At 35.4% G+C, this 21,770-nt stretch overlaps 1 protein-coding gene across 2 annotated transcripts in view; it reads left to right on the top strand.

Moving 5' to 3' along the window:
* The window catches only part of LRP12 (LDL receptor related protein 12), a 76,003-nt gene that overhangs the window by 45,506 nt on the left and 8,727 nt on the right, over positions 1-21,770 (top strand). For both annotated transcript variants that reach the window (XM_007075823.3, XM_007075822.3), the window contains 3 exons: positions 8,270-8,405; positions 17,673-17,875; positions 20,017-21,121. In XM_007075823.3, coding sequence (XP_007075885.1) covers positions 8,270-8,405; positions 17,673-17,875; positions 20,017-21,121 — 1,444 coding nt within the window. The remainder of the gene's footprint in view (positions 1-8,269; positions 8,406-17,672; positions 17,876-20,016; positions 21,122-21,770) is intronic.

Below are 21,770 nucleotides of genomic sequence, written 5' to 3'. Positions count from 1 at the left end.
TCTTACCTTTCAAGTGACAGTTAAATCCTTCCCATCTTAAGCTAGTAAATATTGCTGTTAGGGTGCTAGTAATTGTTTCCATAAAAAAAGAGAAGTTTAGTTTTCTGACTTTCTGAAAACATTGGAATGAAGCATGAAGTAATTCTAAGGGAATTCTACCCATGTCCAGTCTCTTTCTTCTTCCAGTTCTGTCCATCCTCAGTGTGTTGACTGTCCTGACATTTATGTTATGTGAGAGCTCAGCTCAGATACCAGGTATTCAAGGAATCTGCGCAACAAAAGGTCAAAGAAATCAAAACACTGGGATGGGCAACACACCCAGTCAAGTTGTAAGAAGAGAACTTTCAAACTAAAGTCATTTCTTCCTGACCATGGGCTCCTAACCATCGTCTTCTGGGGAGGTTGCAAGGGCTTAGCTGTGTCACATGGGACTGTCTGAAGAGGGACCCTCTTGTACTTCATTCATCTGCAGATTCTGACGCTCGCCTGGTACTTGCCTGATACTGGGCTCAGTGGCCCATAGACTTCCTACTCAACATGCTTGCTTCCCAAACTCTGACTGTCCAACATTAAGAATATTACCACCTTCCATTAGTCCCCCAGCCTTCCCTGCTTTTCCCCTTCTCTGTTCCTCTTTCCTTTGAAATGTCTCCTTCAGCCTTCATCACATCCTCTTACTGCTGTTTTATCCCATGCCCTAAACATCTTACCTATAATTAACCCCTACATGTATATTTTTCTTATTATAAAAGGTAGGTCCTAGAATAGAGTTTATAAAGTCTTAATTCCAAAGAGACTTAGAAGCAGATTAGTCCTGCCTGCAGTCACTACATAGATTTGTACTAAGTAGGAATCCGTCTTTAGGTGCTTTAAAACCTTTTCTGTCTGCTAGTACAGGACCAAAGTTCTTTTTTCCAAAATAGACTACTTTTATCTTTACTAAAATTCTGTTGAGGCAGCTCCCTCCACCTCCTTGATAATTATTTCAAGTATCATAGGAAGCTCTAGGGCAAGTGTGTGTCTTAGTGGTTAAGAGTGTGTCCCTCGAAGCCTGTTGCCTAGGTTCAAACCCCCGTTGTGACACTTACTAGCTTTTTTGTGATCTTGGGAAAATTAATTTCTCTCTGCCCCCATTGTGTTCTTTTCTGTTAAATAGGGATAATAATACTAAGAGTTAAAGAATACTAGGAATTAAATACTAAGAATTAAAAGGAAGTACCCGACAGGCAGTAACATTGTCATTAGTCATGTGATCCACAGGCCTGACCACACACTCCTCATTTTGATTGTATTTACAGGCCTTCAACTCATGAACCATAAACTTCTGACTTGCAGCAGGAATCTCATCTTCAGCCTTGTGCACCATAATTAACCTTTAAGTTTCAAACTGCTGCCCTTCTCCTAAATTAACTGGACCAGCAGGTATCTGGTTTGCATGCTAATCATCTATCTACATATCCTAATTTTCCATGTCCTGGTGCCTTGTACTGCTTTTGCACTGGCACACTCGTTTCCACGTACCCTGTGATTCCCTCGTCAGCTTTCCGGATCATTCTTTTCTCTCATCCCATGCGCCCATTTAGTAGTCACCATTTGCTTACCACTTTTCTTATTTTGGAGATGGCATTTTTTCTTAAGTACATCTGTTTCCATTGGAATTAAATTCTTCTCAGTAGTGTTTTCAACATTTGGAATTGCTTTTGTATTATCAGACATAATGGAGCTAATCTTTATAAAATACTGTACTCTGAAAATGAGACAGCCAAATGATAGTGACCACCATTGACTATAAATGCTGTCTTTTGCTTATAAACAGAGTGAACCTGCTCTTGTTAGATAATGAAACTTCTGTAAAGTGAAATTTTACAGGTTGGAGGATTTGCTTCTTAGCTGATTTCTATGCTTCACCAGTTTCTTTATTTGCATCACATCACTTCTTTTCATAGTAGCCTACCTTGGCTTGACTAGCGTCTACAGAATTGAGTCATTAAATTTTTCTAATTTGGAATGTGCTCTTTCATTACTCTGGCTCTGCCTACTTCTGTTCTGTGAAGGAAATGCTGTGTTAATAGTCAAGTAAGCCCTCCCTGTTTTATACTTATGTAATGCAGGTTTTTTGTATGTGTGGGTCTTTGCGTCTGTTTAGTAACACTATGTCCTCATGATACATTGTGTGAAATTACTTTAAAATGTATTATATCACTTAGGACTACGTATGTTGTTTTGTATGTTCTCCTGGCTGTTTTTATGTTTCTTGGATTATGAATAAGCATATCTCATTATTGCAACACTGCAGTTTCCATGAAACCATGAATTCTCCTCATGCTCTTTTGTGCCTTTCATATGTATTTTATCTACTTTGGTGGTCAGTGAGCACAGTTGATTTTTATTTGCTTTTCGGTTTTGTGATTTATTAAAACCAAAGGCACAAAGATTCCATGTTGCTTTTAGTCTCTACTTATCGTCCTAAAATGTCAACCTTTTTCAGTTTTGAAAAGAAACCCAGCTCTTCATCTGTAGAACAGGAAATTGTAGTTTTCATTTTCTTTTACAGGTAGTTCAGCTCTAATCATAAATTTCCTTGCCTGCTTCTTTTCTCCTCAGGCTTTAAAACCATGAAATCTCAAGTTGAAGGGCAGTTTATTTGACATTATTTTGAAATCATCCTATCCTCTCCTCTGCCATGTGTCCTGTAAAATAGAGGTTGTTTGAATACTTCCTGTTTAAAGATGATAGCTATAGTACATTAATCTAGCTTAAAAACCATAATTCTTTGCTTTTCTTTGAGATTATTGGAATAGTATCAGGTTAAACAGGAAGAAATCTTGAGTATTTTCTCAGTTTTGTCATTTTCTAAACTATACAGTAAGATCTTTGGATTTTAAGCCTGAAAACTAATATCAAAATCTTATTGAGAACTCCCATCAGAGAATCTCTGCCTATTCATTCCCTAATTTTCCCTTTCTTATTTGATAAGCAGTCAGATAACCTCTTCACTACATAATCTTATGGAGAAGATGCTGTCCAAGTTGAAAGCTGCCATCCTTTGAATGAACATTTGGGACCTCTTTAACTTGGGAGTTTCTGTTTCCAAATTTATCAAAAGTAGAGAGAATGGATTATCATCATCCAAAATTCTTGAGTGCTTCTTTATATCTAAAAATACCGACCAGAGTAAATTAGATACACATGTTTTTTGTGGATGTTTATATTCTAAGAGAGTTGATACTGGTTATTAAGAGATCAATTAAGGAAGCAAAATGAACAGACTAAAACATAGTCATTTCTGCCATAATGCTACATATGTGTTCCTAGAAAATCTCACATTCTTTAAAATTAAACATTAAACTAACAGGGCATGTGACAGAAGTAGTGTTGATACAGATCACTTACAGCTATGTAGCTTTGCAAAGTATAGCCCTGATGAAATATCAATCCAAATGCTAACACAGTCAAATACCCCTGGCATTTATACCTAGAATCAGTCCAGACTTTGCAGTCATATCCTTTAGGCTTCCTACTTACTCCTTGAAGACATTTTCTTCTAATGGAGAACAACTTCATCAATAATAAGAATATAATTCAGAAATACCCTTCATTAAAATGTTTTGTTTCCGTAGCAGGAAAATGTCTTCATGTCCCCATTTGTACGAGCAACCTCCCAAGATAGATTAAAATAGAGGAAAGTCAAGCAGTTCTTTAAGCTTGTAAAGTAACCACTTGGCAATAAAGGAAAGCCATTCTATAGAGTGTTTATATTTTTTCTTAAACTGTGAAAAACTCCTGCTTCTGATTACTTCAGATCATTAACATGCTAGAAATAAAATCTGTCACAACTTTGCATTATACTCACGAGATTCTTCTATCTACTAGTTACGTATAAACTATTTCTCACTGAAGAATCGGTCAGATTGGGGCTAAAATAATTATGATAAGCAGTACAGAATGAATGGGTAGAATAAACATGGGTAAAAGAAGGTCAGGTTTGGTATATCCCAAATTGGGAATGTAGTCAAAATCTGGAAAGATGAGCTTCAGACTAGCAGAAATATGTAAGCAGTGTGGTTCAAAACAAAATTAATTTCCTAAAGCATTATTTTGTGGGTATGTATCCTAACCTCATCCTTACCCTGGCTTCTGCCCATGTTAGATAACCAGTTAATTGCGGCATAATTTCTCATTCTTTCTAGAGCATAATGGTGCCAGTACATACTAAATGAATAATCTGTGTCTCATTCCCACATAGTCTGAACACAGCCTTAGTAGCCATCTCAATACAGCATTCCAAGGCATTACTACCAACCAGTCTGACTTGGTAGATCATGTGCTGTTATTTATTGACAATTCACTGCAATCCAAGCACTGTGCTAAGTCCTTTACCATAATAGTTATATTTAGCCTTTGTAGCATTCTAGATGGTAGTAGTGTTTAAATCCCCATTTATAAGTGAGAGGATGGAGGCTTAAGTATTATGAAATTGATTTGTAACAATAGGTCACCCCAAATCTTTTAATATAAGGATATAAAATTAACAACATTAATATAAATAAATTTAAGAAAAAATGATATTACAGTTGATGGTAGGTACTTGAGCTGAAGGGTTACGATGAATTAGAAATGGGAAATCATAAGAAGACCCTGAAATAATGAAAAAAATAGAGGACTCACAGGAAGTCAGTTGGAAGATTGGGGTGGATGTTGGGAGATAAAGCAGGCCTAAGAGGTGATAAAGGCATTCTCAGAGTTTGACTTGGAAATCTCTAGTTTTAGTCACTATTAGGCCTGACTTACTTCGTATGCTTGGAAATCCTTGAAGTCACCTGTAATACTAAAGTAAATTTCCTTTCTATTTGAATTAGATGAAGTGACTATTCCTTTAACCAGTTGATGCCTAAGAATAAAGATTAAGAATATAGGATAGAAAGAAAGATTTGTGAAATATACCATCCTGATCATGTTGAATTTGATGTTGGAATGTCCAGCGGGCATTTGACTAATGCAGAATCTCTGCATTAGAGATTTTAAACCCATGAACTGTAGATAATAGCTGAAATTGTACGATGGAATGGGACCCTTCCCTAGAGAGTGAGGAGAGCAGAAGGCTTGGAATGAACTATAAACACCAGCATTCCAGGAGCTGGCTGAAGAAGGAGGCCCTGGACTAGAGAACTAACAGAACAGTCAGAGGGAGGCGGAGAGCCAGAGAGGCTGTGTCAGCAAGTCAAGGTAGTAGTGTATCAAGAAGAAACAAACCACTATCATATACTCCAGAGAGATCAAGGAGGATGGGAATTGAGCATCCCTTCAGTACGGCACTGATGTCTGTGATGGTTTTGCCAGCTGGCAAGATTTTCATGGAATTCAAATTGGAATCAGATTTCAGTAGGTCAAAGAGAAATTAAAAAGTCAGAAAATACGGAAAAATGTATGAGTTCATCCTGATGAGCCATCAGAAGGGTAGTGGAAATAAATCATCATGATGGGATATGGGGGTGGGCATGAGTTAGCGCTGAAATAGACCTTAGAGATATTCAAATAGCAACTTCTTATTTTAACACATAAAGAAATCAAGACCCAAAGAAGTTAAGTAGTTTACAGCATGACAAAGCCAGTAAATGGCAGGTAGAACAGATAGCATCTAGGTCTCATGAATCCAAATCTACCCAGATATATATGTAAATTCCTAGCCCAAAAGGGACAGAAAACTTTTTTAGTGGTTTCTAATGTTAATCTTACTGTTTTAACATTTGAATTTACTCTTTCTTAGAGAAAGGTATGTGTTATGGCTGTTCTAGATTATATTTATCTATATGCCCAACGTACTGTACATGCAAAAAATGTGTTGATAAAAAACCACCAGCTGGATCTGAAACAAAATGCCAAACTCAGTCATGTTGCAAATGTGCAAAATTAAATCAAAATATGTATTCATAACCAATTAAGGGAGAAACATGATACTACAGTTTTGTTTTTAAAGTACTTATTGAATTAGAAATGTAAAATACTGAATCTCAAAATAACCGTTCTTATGGGTAGTGTGTCTTATCTTCGGGCAGTCGTATGAAAATGAAGTATTTTTGAGCATCCATATCAGAACATAACATACTTAGTTTTTGGTATAAGAGCACCACCTATGGGTGTCTCAGTTATTCAGGGGGGAGAAATTTAAAACCAAAACCTAATAAAATTCCAGCTTTTCACCAATAACTGGTCCATCCACTTATATAAAGGCTAACAATTGTCTACGTTGCCATAAATTCTCCCTACCTGGTTTTTGCTTTGGCATACTACTCCGAAATGCTTTGGCAAGAGATAATGAAGAAAGAAAAAGTTCTTATAAATGACTTTGGATGTCTTTTCTTTAATTATTGTGATAACTCATTAGAGCAAAGTTAAAAGCAAAACTCTGACTTCATGTTCAGTAAGCTCACATGCAGATAAATTTAATCATTTTCTAGAGTATCATTCATCAAAATTTTTAAAAAATTTATAAGGGAAATTTTACTCAATGAAATTTAACAAAAAATATTGGAAGCTTTGACTATGAATGGGCAATAAGATGTGTACTAGGCTCTTGATATATCCTTGTATTCTATGCTGTGAAAGTTTTTTTTTTTTTAAGTGATTAAAAACAAGATCCTTTTGGTGCAGTGTTCCCTAATTCCAGGGTAGACCCATTTTAGGCATGAATATTTTTTTCTTCACTAAAGTACATTTTTAAAACCTAGATTTTTCTTCAGAGATTGGGTTATTCTATAGAAATAAGGATTGAGTCTTTAAGCAATATAGCTTGCTTTATTTTGATCATTATAGATAAATTTTTTTTAATTGCATAATATACTTCTTGGCATTCTAACTTAAGTTGAATGGATATAACCTCTGCTATCAAAAAAATGACCATTTTTACAAATTATAATTGTAATAGGGATTCTTGCCTATCTACAAATTGGGTTAACTAATTTTTAAAAACAGCAGAACTCAAAAACACATGAAAGTTCAGGCCACCTATTACACCAGGCACTTTGCTTACAAAGATTCATTTATTCGCTCAACAACTCTTTTAGCTACGAATGACCACTAATTAGTATGAAAGGACAGTCCTCTCTTACCTTTTGGAAGATAGGCAGTACTATGCATATTCTGAGCTGTCGTGGTTTTTAGTTCAGCACGTACTTTATTCTGAAAATTGCGTCCATTACTTCTAATAACTGTGTGTACCTCTGGCCGCTGCTCTCCTCACTTCTGATTTGCGACTTCTTATCTATCTGATTTTAAAAATCAGATAATCTAATATATTGAAATTACATCAAATAAGAGGTTTTAGGGTTTTAAATCTTACTGAACATTCATCATGTATTTTTTGTAGCCCAGTGGCTATTTTTTAAATTGAGGGAGAATAAATTGTCACATTATCTGCTGACTTCTGGATAGGTAAAATGTGCACTGTGTCACTGTGAGAGTTCAAGATAATGCAAGAACAAACCAGGAAAGTGTTGGTAGTAGTTTGACTTTATTCTGTATTTCTTCACGATACTCAGATCTGATCACATACTGATATTTTAATCACTATTTCAAGCCTTTATTTTTCACATAATTTAGGAATCATTTATCACCCTGTAATAAAATTTAGAAATATTCATAGAATAAATTGAAGACTTCCTTTGCAGTAATTTTGAAGTATAGTCTTTTGCTGTCTTTATCCAGTCATCCACTAACTTCTTAATGACCCAGGATCTTACTGTTGTGTTTATATGTGCTTCCCCTTAATTATTTTGTCCAGAAGACTATTTATATACATACATATGTATATAATAGTTTTTTAATTTAAAGTATCCAGAAAATAAAATGGTACTTTTAAGGATCTAAACACAGTAGTTCGGCAAACATTGAACTTTAATAGGTAGTTTATAAGAAAGAAAATGAATTTAAAAGGTGAGTTTTGAAAAAAGATAGATGGATCACTTGATCAGAATCCATGGCTAAAGCTCGTAATCCTGACTCTTAAACTGTTATTCAGAGATCTAATTTGAAAGCTTCCATGCCTCCCCAAAATGTGTACTTAATTAGCATAAGATCCTTTGACTAAGGGGAAGAAAATATCTTATTAGAATAATAAAAACTCTTTAAGGTTGATAATACCATATTTTATTGTATATAATTTGATCTCTAAAGTGTTGTGGGTTTTTTTGTTTTTTAAATAAAGACTGATTTACTTAGTGCTCTGTTTTAAAGTATAATAATTAGCTAAGATTGCTTTGGCTTCTTACAGCTTGTGGAGAGACTCCAGAACAAATTCGAGCACCAAGTGGTATAATCACAAGCCCAGGCTGGCCTTCTGAATATCCTGCCAAGATCAACTGCAGCTGGTTCATAAGGGCAAACCCAGGGGAAATCATTACTATAAGGTAATGCCGATACCTTTCTGTATTATGTATAATCTTTTATTATGTATATATATTTATATATATATATAATATAAACATATATATGTTTAATATATAATATTTTATTATAAATATAAATATTACTGTATGTTCTATATAATATAAACATATATATGTTTAATATATAATATTTTATTATAAATATAATATTTTATAGAATATAAATTCAGGTTCCAAGTATCATCCCTCAGCATGCAGTTATATTAAAAGACAATTTTCTAAAAATGTAATAAACTGTAGTTACCAGTACCATATTAAGAGTAGGAGTAATGGCCCATTCTTCCTGTACTGTATGGGTATATGTTTTGAATGTTTTCTGATGGTGGTAGTGGATTTCCACTGAGCCATCCATATTCTTGTAGGTCATTTTGTAACAAAAGGTACACATTTGAGAAGTAGCTTATTAGGGTCAAGAGTGTAACCTTTAGCTATGGGACAAATAAACAAAACTCACTAATCCACTTGGACACCTAGCCCATAACCTTAGTCTCATTAGTAGAATCCTCTATCTTAATAAGCTAAAACATGACTGTAGTGTTTATCTGTATACATGTACATATATAAAACTTGAAACAGGCTGATAATGGATAAACGTTGTATCTAGGAAAATCTCCTTTTTTGTAACGTTGAAACAAAAGAACTTCTGTTAAGAATATAAAATGAAAGATACTCCTAGAAGAAACATAAGTTTAAGTTTCTAAGAATAAATATAAATAAGGAAGATTAAGATTCACTTTAATAACATTTAAAATTGCAGAGAAAAACCTTAAGGATAAGATACTAAGGAGAAAATATTCAGTGGAACTAGATAATGCTTGCTTAAGGAAGTTATATCAAGGCTATTAAAAAAAAAAAAATGCCTGAAGAGGAGAAAAAGAAAAAAAATAGTGTGCTTAAAGAACTGTGGTTGGAAATGAAACACAAATAAGAAAGTCACGCCCACCACGGAGGCAGTGTCTGCAACAGCACAAAGGCCAGCATCTGTGTCTTCAACATTGTTTCATTAGGAACATTTTTATAGGCAAGAGTATGGAATTACAGATTTAGAAGAGACCTTGCACATCAGACTCAAATCCCTTCTTTACATTTTTTACAAATAAGATTGTAAATTTAGCCTACTTTTGTGGGGGGTTTTGAAGTATAACTAACATACAATGGTATATTCGTTTCAGGTGTACAACATCCTGATTCAACAGTTCTCTACATTATTCAGTGCTGACCATGATAAAGTAGTCACCATCTGTCACCGTACAATGTTATTATAATATATTGACTACGTTCCCCACACTCTATTTTTCATCTCGGCGACTGACTTATTTTATAATGGGAAGTTTGTACCTCTTCATCCCCTTTATGTTTCATCCAGCTTCCTTTTCTATATCCACTAACTAATGAGACACCCACTGTCTCTTGAGAAACACAACTGTGTCCTATCCCCCTTTGTCTGTGGAAGCCATAAAACAGGGGCCATCTGGTTTGCTTTCCATCTGGTCCCTTCTGCCCCAGGCCAACATCTTCTGGAACACCAGAGCTGAGCTTCTCTGGAAACCGTTCTGCTCTGTGAGAAGGGTGAATGTCTTGCTGGATGGATTGATAAGATGTGCTACTAAGGTTATCCTTCTGCAGCACTGCCCGAGCTGGAACCCAGACGATACACCTATTTTCTATTACTTATAATGTGTTTACAAAGTAGCATTTTTACCATAGGAATTCCAAGTATAAGATTTCTTTCCACATAAAACTAGAGTTTTGGGAAATTTTTATCTTTTAACCTAAAAGTCCAACCCCAAAATTAAATTTGCCACCTACCAGCTCAGTTCCATAAAACTTGGCAATTCTTGCCAGCACAGAGGAGGCTGCATGGAACACTGCCACTTGGTTCTTTTTTTATTATTATTATTTGAGAGACACAGAGAGAGCTTGAGCAAGCAATGGAGAGGAGCAGAGGAAGAGAGAGAGAGAATCTCAAGCTGACTCCACGCTTAGTGTGGAACTCAACACAGGGCTCAATTTCATGACCCTGGGACCATGGCGCAGGCCAAAACCAAGATTCAGATGCTCAACTGACTGAGCCACCCAGGTGCCCCTGCCATTTGGTTCTGATCGTGTGTTGGACCCTTTAGATTTTACAAAGATACACCAAAACCAAGCACAATGCTGAAATGCAGAACAAAATTAGAGATGGACCATACATCTAAAGGAAAATTTCCCAAATTCTAGACAAAGCTAGTGAATTTGGATTTACCCAGCCTAATGAGATCGGAAAGTGATTTTAGTAATTGTCCTAGTTCTTACTGAAATCATTGTCATGGTAACACCAAACTTGAGAAGGGTCACATACATACAAAGACAACCAAGTTTCACTTGTGAATATTGGTGTAATCCTAAATTGTTCAAAAGAAATTTATACCATAATCAAATGCGGCTCATTTAGACATACAAGTCAGTCACTATTAGAAAATTTTAAATTAATTTACCATATTAACAAGTCAAAGAAAAAGTATATGATTATCTAGAATAGACAGATGTTTTAAAGCATTTGATAAAAAGAAAACATTCATTCCTGAGTTTAAAATAAAATTAAAATCTAGATAAAGGAGGGAAACTAAAATTATAGACTATAAGCAATATTTAGAGCTGTCCTTGTAAAAACTGGTTAGGGGCGCCTGGGTGACTCAGTTGGTTAAGCGTCTGACTTCAGCTCAGGTCGTGATTGCACAGTTTGTGAGTTCAAGCCCCACATCAGGCTCTGTGCTAGCAGTTCAGACCTTCGAGCAGGCTTCAGATTCTTTGTCTCCCTCTCTCTCTGTCCTCCCCCATTCACGTTCTGATTCTCTATCAAAAATAAACAGACTTCAAAAAAAATTTTTAAAAACTGGTTAAAGATGGTAACGTAAAGGCATTTTTACCTTACTCCTCTCCCTTGAAACCTACCAAAATCAACAAAGGCCATCTTATCAAGAAAAGATAGAGGATTAGATTCTAATTGCTTGCTTGAAGCCAGGGACTGGAGTCAGGCTATTGTGCTCAAGAAAGAAGGCTGAAAAGAACTTCTACTAACCACTGCCTGAGTTTGTATGGGGCTGAGAACTTAAAGAAGTGGGAAGACATACCCTAACAAATAGGAATTTAACCAGGCCACCTAATGACTCCGTGACAGGACCTATAATGCTGTGAACCACCATGTTAAGACTGTTCTGGAATGTAGACCCAGTTGGAAGTAACTATAAAACACGGGCTGTGGAAGAATATAGAGAGAGAATGGATTAAAAGGAGAGAGAGTAAGCCAGAAAAGCGTCTAAAGAATAAGCCTTATTTCCAAAATGTATGGAAAATGTTAATACTGACAGAAACAGCCACAAAATGCAAACACAAATTTACTCCAGACGTGATAAACTTAGTATATCAGTGTGGTTTTTTTTTGTTTATTTTATTTTAATTCCAACATAGTTAACATACAATGTTACATTAGTTTCACCCAGTGCTCATCACAACAAGTGCATCAGGGTTTTTTTTTTCCTTACATTTTTTATGCTGTGAACACTTTGGTAGTTAATGAAATCTATAGATCCTTTCCCAGAATGTTTTAAACTCATAAATCATAATACACACCATTACAAAGGGAACCAATTATATTGAACAAAGCTATCTGATATTTTTTACAAATATGTAATATAGTAATACATGCTTATTTATTAACATATTAGTAAGTGATGGTTCTAACAACCACTGTAATTCCAAGGTGATTTTGAGTGTAAATAGTGATTCTAGGTATCTATTAAAACTGAAATGTAATGTGTAAATATCTGTGATTTCTGTTGGTAACAGAGTGACAGGTACTATAAATACTATAATGGTTTGTTTATATTCATAAGTGAAATTTCAAATTTCAGTTAGAGATTAGTGAAAATAAGGTTGTAAATTTTTCCACCAAATTTGACATTTTGAGAGGAGAATAGAAACACTGAATACTCTTACTTGGACTTTATTAGAACAAAAGTATGTTTTAGTATTTGAATTACAACATCAAAAGATAACTCCTGAAACAATAGAAAGCAGTCTTGAGTAAAAGTAAAAGAAACTTAAAAAAAAAAAAAACCCAAAACCTACGAATACAAAAGAAGAAAGGAGGAAAATTAGAACTCTAATAGAAAGGCCATTCAGGAAAAAGCTCATTTAACCTTTAAAAGATAGACCATCTGATTGGGTTTATTGGTTTGTTGATTGGTATAATCCCCCTATAAAGGGCTTCTAAGAACATACTAAAACAAAACTAACACAGAAAGTTTAAAAAGGGGGGTGGGGATAAAAAAAGATAAACTTCAGAAATACTGAGAAAGAGAAAGCTAGTGTAGGAAGATTAACATTAGATATAATTGAGCTTAAAACACAAAATATTAGTAACAAATGGAATAAGCCACTAGGAAGATATAATCTTGGTAAACTTTGTATACCTCCTAACACAGTCTAAAATACAGTCAAAGTAGCAAAATATGGGGAATTATCAAGCAAGTTTGACTAAGCCAGTTAGTGGAAGTTTATAAACATACCTTTAATTAGAATTTAATAGATTAAACAGAAAAAAAATTAGTAAAGATAGAAGATTTGATAAAATTAACAAGCTTAATCCAGTAGGAACATGTATTATATATGTGTATAGTGATTCTACTTATTTCAATGAATAGAGAATATATATATTCTTTTCAAAGACATATGGAACATTTATAAGAAATTGATAATGTATTAAACCACAAAGGAACTCTGAATTCCATTTTTTAAGACTTTACATCATTCAGAATGTGTTCTCTGACCACAATGCAATTAAATTAGAAACCACAATAAAAAACCCATATGTTTGGAAACATATTCCTAAATAACTCCTGCATTAATGCTGGAAATCACAGTGGTACTGTACTCATAAAATATTTTGAAAATAACCATAATAAAAGTATTATATATTAAAACTGTTGGAACACATTGGTAGAGTACCTAGTGAAAAATTTACAGCCTTTAATGCATTGAAATAAGTAGGATATGAAATAAATGAGCTCCCCATTTACTCAGGAGTTTAGAAGGAAAATTCCAGGTGAAATCTTAAGTAGAAAAAATAATATGATCAGAAAAAAATAGAATGAATTAACAATAAGATTCAATAAAACAAAAAACAGGCTTTCTGAAAACTTGGGGAAAATAGACAAATCTGAAAGCAAGACTGAAGAAGAAAAGGAAAAGGTACTAATAAAAGTGAGCAAAAGTGTCTATAACTACAAATACAATAATAGAGATTTAAAAAAAAATTTTTTTTTAACGTTTATTTATTTTTGAGACAGAGACAGAGCATGAATGGGGGAGGGTCAGAGAGAGAGGGAGACACAGAATCCGAAACAGGCTCCAGGCTCTGAGCAGTCAGCACAGAGCCCGACGCGGGGCTCGAACTCACGGACCACGAGATCATGACCTGAGCTGAAGTCGGACGCTTAACCGACCGAGCCACCCAGGCGCCCCCCCCCCTTTTTTTTTTTTTTAATTTCTTGAGATTTTAAAAGTCATACGGGAATATTACAAGTAGTTTGTAGTAACATTATTATACAGTTAGATGAATCGGACCATTTTCTGGAAAATGTATATTACCAAAATTGGTTCAACAAGAATTAGAAAGCTAATTAAATCAATATTCGCTAAAGAAATCAGATCAACGTTCAGAATAAGATTCTAAACCTGAGTAATTTTACAGGCAGGTGTTACTAAATGAATAGATAAGGAAATCCTTAATCTGATGAAAGGTTATCTGTTAAAAAAATTTTAAATCAAACTTAATATTGAAGTTAATTTTAGTGCCAAGGGCCAGAATGATGACGCATGTTTTCACTGCTTGTACCAGAACCCTCAGAAAATGCAACAAGATGATAAATAGAATTAGTAATACAAAAAATGGGAAGGAAGAGATGAGTCTCTCCTTTTTTTTCCAGTACTGTGCTATCTCCACAGAAAATCTAAGCAAATATAAAGACCACAAACATGAAATTTGTTTAATGTAATAAAGTACGATTTACAGCTTTGTACCAATAAATTTTACTGTCAAGATAAAATGGTAATTTCTACAAAAATTTAAATGATCAAAGTGACTCAATACCAGTTTAGAAAAAGCTGATTAAACCAAAAAACGAAGAAATTAAAATTTTCAACTCTAGATCTATACTTGAAATAGATGGCCCAGGTATGTGAACAGTCTTTGTTATATAAACTACTGTGAAGCATTAAAAAAAAGAAAACCGAAAAACTAATTTTGCTTTTAAATGGATCTTTTAAATTCTAAATGAAATATTAGCAAAATTAATCCAATAGCGTATGCATGAATAGATATTTCTTTTGTTCTGGACAAGGATCCAGCTTTCCTCAATCTTAAACATTTTAATGGATAAAAACATACTAACGGATTCCTTAGCTTGAATCTGACTAGCCCTCCCATAAACAGTTATCAACTTTGGATAAAAGTTTTTTAAAAACTACTCAAAGGCACTGGAGAGTAATCAGAAGCTGGAGGAAACTGGAGGGGATTAAACTCTTAAAAGAAGGGATCCACACTGGTGAGATATGTTTGCTTCCTGTCTGTTCCCTAATCCGTGCAGAATGTAGTAACTACAACTCAAGCAGACTGCCACAGTCTTGTCAGCTTGTGGTTGTATCACAGGGTGGAGTTGAGGCTGTCAGAGTAGCTGGAAATTGAAAAGGCAAATCCAAAAAGGAGAGAGCTCCAATGTAGGAAGTCCTTACATCTACATATAAATTCTTCTCAAATTCCTTGCTGTTTTCTGAACTGTGCATGCTTAAGAGACTCCCAGGAGCCTTGTAGAAAGCTACGCAAGGATTTCAGTGCCTGTGTGGTGTAGCTGAGACGGAGTTTGGAGTCTGAAACTTGCTGAGTTTGACGAGCTTGTTAAATACCTTGGGATTTCATTGAAATCACAGAAATGTCATAGGTAAAGACAATGTCATAAAATAAAGAGTTCACCTAAGACTAAATAAGGGCAAAGCTGAGCCAAGCCTCCCTCCACAAGTGCAGGATGACCAGACCAGGATGTTCCATGCATGATAAAGAAAATAAGTGTAAGAATCTTGACCTGCCTCTGAGAACACACAAAAATTAATTCAAGATAAATCCTAGATGTGAATGTAAAAACTAAAACTCATATAAAACATTAGGAGAAAACATTGTTGAATATCTTGGGGTAGGCAAAGATATTTTAGGGAGGACACTAAAAGCACTGAACATAAAAGGAAAAATAGGCTTCATCAAAACTAAAAATCTCTGCTCAGGGAGCTTGGGTAGCTCAGTTGGTTGAGAGTCCAACTCTTGATTTTGGCTCAGGTCATGATCCCAGAATCATGGGATTGAGCCCCCTGTGGGGCTCCGCACTGAGCATGGAGCCTTGCTTAACAGTGTCTCTCTCTTTCTCTCTCCCCTCTTTCTCTCCCTCTGCCCCTCTCCCTGCTCATGCGCTCTCTCTCTCTCTCTCTCTCTCAAACTCAAAACAACTTTAAAAATTAAAAAAAAAAACACTCTCTGATCATTAAAAGATATAATGAAAAGGCAATTTATATAGACTAGAAGAAAATTATCAATACACATATCTAACAAAGAACTTGAATCCAGAATATAAAATTAATTTTTATAACTCAAGAAGACAACCCAATTTTTTTAAATGGGCAAAAGACTTGAACAGACACTTCACAGAAGATGTAAGAACGGCCAATAAGCACATGAAAAGATGTTCAACATCATTAGTCTTCAGAGAAGTGCACATAAAACCACAATGAGAGATGTCAGTTCATGCCAACTAATGACTGAAGTTAACAGGAGTTACCTGACCAGCTATTTATTGAGAGAATGCACGTGTGGATATCAGTACATAAGTCTTGTGTTACAGACATGCCCCCAAATAGGGACGTGTTTGTTCAACGTAAAGAATTTTTAAATGAATAAGAAAAACTTCTGATGGGTAAAGGATGATATAGCAAGGCAATTCATAGGAAAAGAAATAGTAAACTGGAAAAAGTGTTTCCATCTCGGTAAATAAGGAAATGTAAAATGGAACAATGATAAATATTTTATCATTAATATAAGGTACTTTCACATACATTCAGTGGGAGTGAGTTGGTATAAATATTTCTGTCAGTGTCTATCAAATTTAAAGTGGAATTTTGTGTTTTGACCTAGCAATTCTACCTCTAGAAAAATTTGCCCTAGAGAAATATTTGCTCGTGTAGAGATACATGTATAAGGGTTCTTTAAAGCATTGTTCATAATAATGAGAAATTAGAAACAATCAAATTATCTGTCAGCCTTTGTTGTAGTTACTCAGAATACTTAAAGAGGAAATATCCTCATGTAATAATCCTTGGATAATTAACTTCTTTATCACTTGGATTAAGGCAGAGGCAAGGAGGTAAAGTCAGATACTCCCTTTTTGGTGGAGACATGTTATTGGAAAATAATATTTTAGTTTCTCTTTTTTCATAGCAGTAGCTAATTTTGTGTGTACTTTTTGATACCTTTTAATGCATGCCCATATTTTGTGAACTACAAGACAATGTTTGACTATAATGTAACTTATGTTAAAAAAAAAAAAAGAAGTCTTTCCAAACTTAGGGGTTTTTCACTGATAAAGATTTTTTGTTTGTTCACTTTTAACTTTTTTACTTTGCTCAGATTTATGTTATTTGATCTCCTTAAAGTGTAAGCTTTAAGTGTATAGCTTTAAGCTATAAGCTTCTCACTAAGCAAGCAGACGAACCAGTCTAATCTAAGAGGAGGCTGACTTTCTCTTTTTCACTTTAGCTTATCAGATTAGGTGTGGTGTTTCTGGTTCAAATACAGAATAATTTAGGATATTCTGAATTAGAAGTGGTCCTTCCTAAACACACACAAAGAAGAAAAAGGAACAAGGTGCCAACTATTACCTACGTTTTTTTAGCATTATTTTGGAATCTGGTATTTTTTATGAAGAAGTATTGTTCAGGAATCTGAGAAAGAGATACAAACATTAGGAACATAGAAACAGTATTATTATTTGCTGATGATATGGCTGTATGCCTGGAAAACCCAGCAGAATCAATGAATATTGAACGAAGGCTTATAATAAAGTCCTCAGTTATTAAGTATTATTAAGTGAAATTTTTCCCCCAAATTACCCTTGTTAATAGCCTTTTCTGACTTTTTACTTGTAGCTTTCAGGATTTTGATATTCAAGGGTCCAGAAGATGCAGTTTGGACTGGTTGACGATAGAAACATACAAGAATATCGAAAGTTACAGAGCCTGTGGTTCGACAGTTCCACCACCATATATTTCTTCACAAGACCACGTCTGGATCAGGTTCCATTCCGATGACAGTATTTCTAGAAAGGGTTTCAGACTGGCATATTTTTCAGGTGTGTTTTAAAAAAAAAAAAAAAGAAAGATAATGAACAGAATTCTGTAGTGTTAAGTACGAAGTCACTTTGGGGCTAGTCTTCTAAACAATATCTGTCTAATTGTGACTAGACCTTAAGAAGCTTGAGATTGAAGGGGCGCCTGGGTACCTCAGTCGGTTAAGCATCCGACTTCGGCTCAAGTCATGATCTTGCGGTTTATGAGTTCGAGCCCCATGTCGGGCTCTATACTGACAGCTCAGGCCTGGAGCCTCCTTCAGATTCTGTGTCTCCCTCTCTCTCTGCCCCTCCCCTGCTCACACTCTGTATCTGTCTCTCTCTCTGTCTCTCTCTCAAAAATAAACATTTAAAAAAAAAGGGGGGGTTGAGATTGAAGAAGGTTCAGGTGCCCTAAAGCACAGCACGGCCTCATACAGGTGTTTTGTATATTCTAATGAACTGATTAATTTTATAAACTAAGGTCAATTTTGTTTTCAAATTTTAAATACATCAATTACTTTAATTAATTACTTTAATTAAATCCTTAATTTTAAAATTAAGTCTTTTTGGGGTGTCTGGGTGGCTCAGTTGGTTAAGCATCCGACTTCAGCTCAGGTCATAATCTCACAGTTCATTAGTCAGAGCCCCGCATTGAATTCTGTGCTGTCAGCACAGAGCCTGGAGCCTGCTTCAGATTCTGTGTCTCCCTCTCTCTCTGCCCCTCTCCAGCGCTCGCTCTCTCTCTCTCTCTCTCTTTCTCTCAAAAATAAACACTAAAAAAATTTAAGTAAGTCTTTTTTTCCCTCAAGTGTTTACTGACATCCTGAAAGTTACTTCAGAATATGTTTTTGTGTGTCTGAATTACCATGGTCTTCACAGCTTCGCAAAAAAGACCGCTCTGTTCCACCTTCCTAGTTTGTAGTATCAAATCTTCTTTCACCTCTTTAAATTATATCTACTTTTTTGCTGAAAATCATTTTGTATCTTCTAAAATTTGTACTTGTCCTTTAGCTTTTTTTTCTTAAAAACACAGTCTTTGTAATACTTATTTAGCTTTCGAAGCACATTTTCTGTCACCTGCTTACCAATAAATAAGAAGTTAATGGAGATGTATTATCCCAAACACTGTCAGTTTGGGGAACTGTCAGGAGCTAATGTTTGATTTTCTTTCCATGCCTCACTATTGGTGTATATTTAGCATTGTACACTACAATAATTGGAATTCTGTAGGTATTTCAGGTTTTTTCCTCTCTCCTTGCCCCTGCTAATTTGATGAATGAATTTATAACATAACTCAAATTCATGCAGTTGTGTAAAACAATAGAAATATAAAGTGGCAGTGTTGTGTTATGGTCACATGAATCATTATGAACCGTGTATAAAGTTAATCTTACAATAATCTTAGCAGAAATTTGGTTCTAAAGAATAGGATTACAAAATATACTGTAGGACACATACAGCAAAATATTGTGTGTATGTATATAGATCTAGACATAAACAAGAACTAGAAAAGGAAAGGATATGAAAAATAGGAAAAAAATTGATTTGAAAGGTGATTATTGTGGGTAAATTTTTCTTCATTTGAAAATATTCTAATGATGTTTATGCAATAAATTATTTTCAAATTTTAGGCAGTGCAGTCTATTGGCTCAAGTGTCTTGTATCATATCAGTAAATGTTCTGCAGTAAGAGAGTTCTCTACAAAAGCAGAATTGTTCTTTGTTCCCCCAAGATTTTATTTAAATTCCAGTTGGTTAACACCCAGTATAATTTTAGTTTCAGGTGTAGAATTCAGTGATTCATCACTTACATATAACACCCAGTGCTTATCACAACAGGTGCCCTCCTTAATGCCCATTCCCCACCCACCTCCCCTCCAGCAACCCCTCAGTTTGTGTTCTCTTCGCTTTAGATCAAAATACTAAGGTCTTCATGGAACAAACAATAAGTGTTTAATGAATTGAACTGTTGAGTAATTAGTGAGCCAATATTAGTTTGCCACTAGAACTGATCTATTTTGTAAAATAAGATTTTTTTTTAAACCCTATCACTTGGGCTTAGTTAATATTTATTATAAAAGTGTCACTTACTGTTATATATCTTTTCAAAGAGTATGTTTTTTTCTCCCTTCTTCCATCTCCGTCCTCCCCACATCCTCCCAGGGAAGTCTGAAGAACCAAGCTGTGCTTGCGATCAGTTCCGCTGTGGCAACGGGAAGTGTATACCAGAAGCCTGGAAATGTAATAACATGGACGAATGTGGAGATAGTTCCGATGAAGAGATCTGTGCCAAAGAAGCTGGTCCCCCAACGGCTGCTTCTTTTCAGCCCTGTGCCTACAACCAGTTCCAGTGTCTGTCTCGGTTTACCAAGGTTTACACTTGCCTCCCTGAGTCTTTAAAATGTGATGGCAACATTGACTGCCTTGACCTAGGAGATGAGATAGACTGTGATGTGCCAACTTGTGGACAGTGGCTAAAATATTTTTACGGTACTTTCAATTCTCCCAACTATCCAGACTTTTATCCTCCTGGAAGCAATTGCACCTGGTTAATAGACACTGGTGATCATCGTAAAGTCATTTTACGCTTCACTGACTTTAAACTTGATGGTACTGGTTATGGCGATTACGTCAAAATATACGATGGATTAGAGGAGAATCCACACAAACTTTTGCGTGTGTTAACTGCTTTTGATTCTCACGCACCTCTCACAGTTGTTTCTTCTTCTGGACAGATCAGGGTACATTTTTGTGCTGATAAAGTGAACGCTGCACGGGGATTTAATGCAACTTACCAAGTAGATGGCTTCTGTTTGCCGTGGGAAATACCCTGTGGGGGTAACTGGGGGTGTTACACAGAACAGCAGCGTTGTGATGGGTATTGGCATTGCCCAAATGGAAGGGATGAAATAAATTGCACCATGTGCCAAAAGGAAGAATTTCCCTGTTCCCGAAATGGTGTCTGTTATCCTCGTTCTGATCGCTGCAACTACCAGAATCATTGCCCAAATGGCTCCGATGAAAAAAACTGCTTTTTTTGCCAGCCAGGAAATTTTCATTGTAAAAACAATCGTTGTGTGTTTGAAAGCTGGGTGTGTGATTCCCAGGATGACTGCGGCGACGGCAGCGATGAGGAGAATTGCCCCGTAATTGTGCCTACCAGAGTCATAACTGCAGCCGTCATAGGCAGCCTTATCTGTGGCTTGTTACTGGTCATTGCATTGGGATGTACCTGTAAGCTTTATTCTCTGAGAATGTTTGAACGAAGGTCAGTATCAAGACAAAATTGTAGTGGTTATGGCTTCTGCAATAAACATGGCCCCAGTATTTGCAACAGTACTTTAGTGTGATCAGCAGTATACTTTGGTCTCATACTATTTTGGGAAATAGATAAATATCTTTTATGGTTTATAAATCAGTGTGAAAAGGCTAAGACTCAAGAGGCTAAACACATAAAAACTAATACTTAGATGGGGCACCTGGGTGGCTCGGTCAGTTAAGCATCTGACTTTGGCTCAGGTCATGATCCCGCAGTTTGTGAGTTAGAGCCCCACATCAGGCTCTCTGCTGACAGCTCAGAACCTGGAGCCTGCTTTGGATTCTGTATCTCCCTCTCTCTCTGCCCCTCCCCCACTCACACTGTTTCTCTCTCCTTCAAAAATAAACATTTAAAAATATATTTTAAAAACTAATAAATACTTAAGAACTGGTATTTACTAGTTTTTGTTTTCAGATTATTTTGTAGGAATTTTGCAAGCTGCAATATTCAGTTGTAGTGTTTTAACCTGTATTTTTATAAGTAAGAATTCAATTCTAAATATTTGAGAACCTACTAGGTTCAAAGCACAATACGGATGAGTAGAAAAATGAATAAGGCATAATTTCACAGGCACTGTACAGTTAGGAGGAAGGCATTG

Source organism: Panthera tigris, chromosome F2 (genome assembly GCF_018350195.1).
Source record: "Panthera tigris isolate Pti1 chromosome F2, P.tigris_Pti1_mat1.1, whole genome shotgun sequence".
NCBI lineage: Eukaryota > Metazoa > Chordata > Mammalia > Carnivora > Felidae > Panthera > Panthera tigris.
This window is presented reverse-complemented; position numbering and strand designations above follow the sequence as displayed.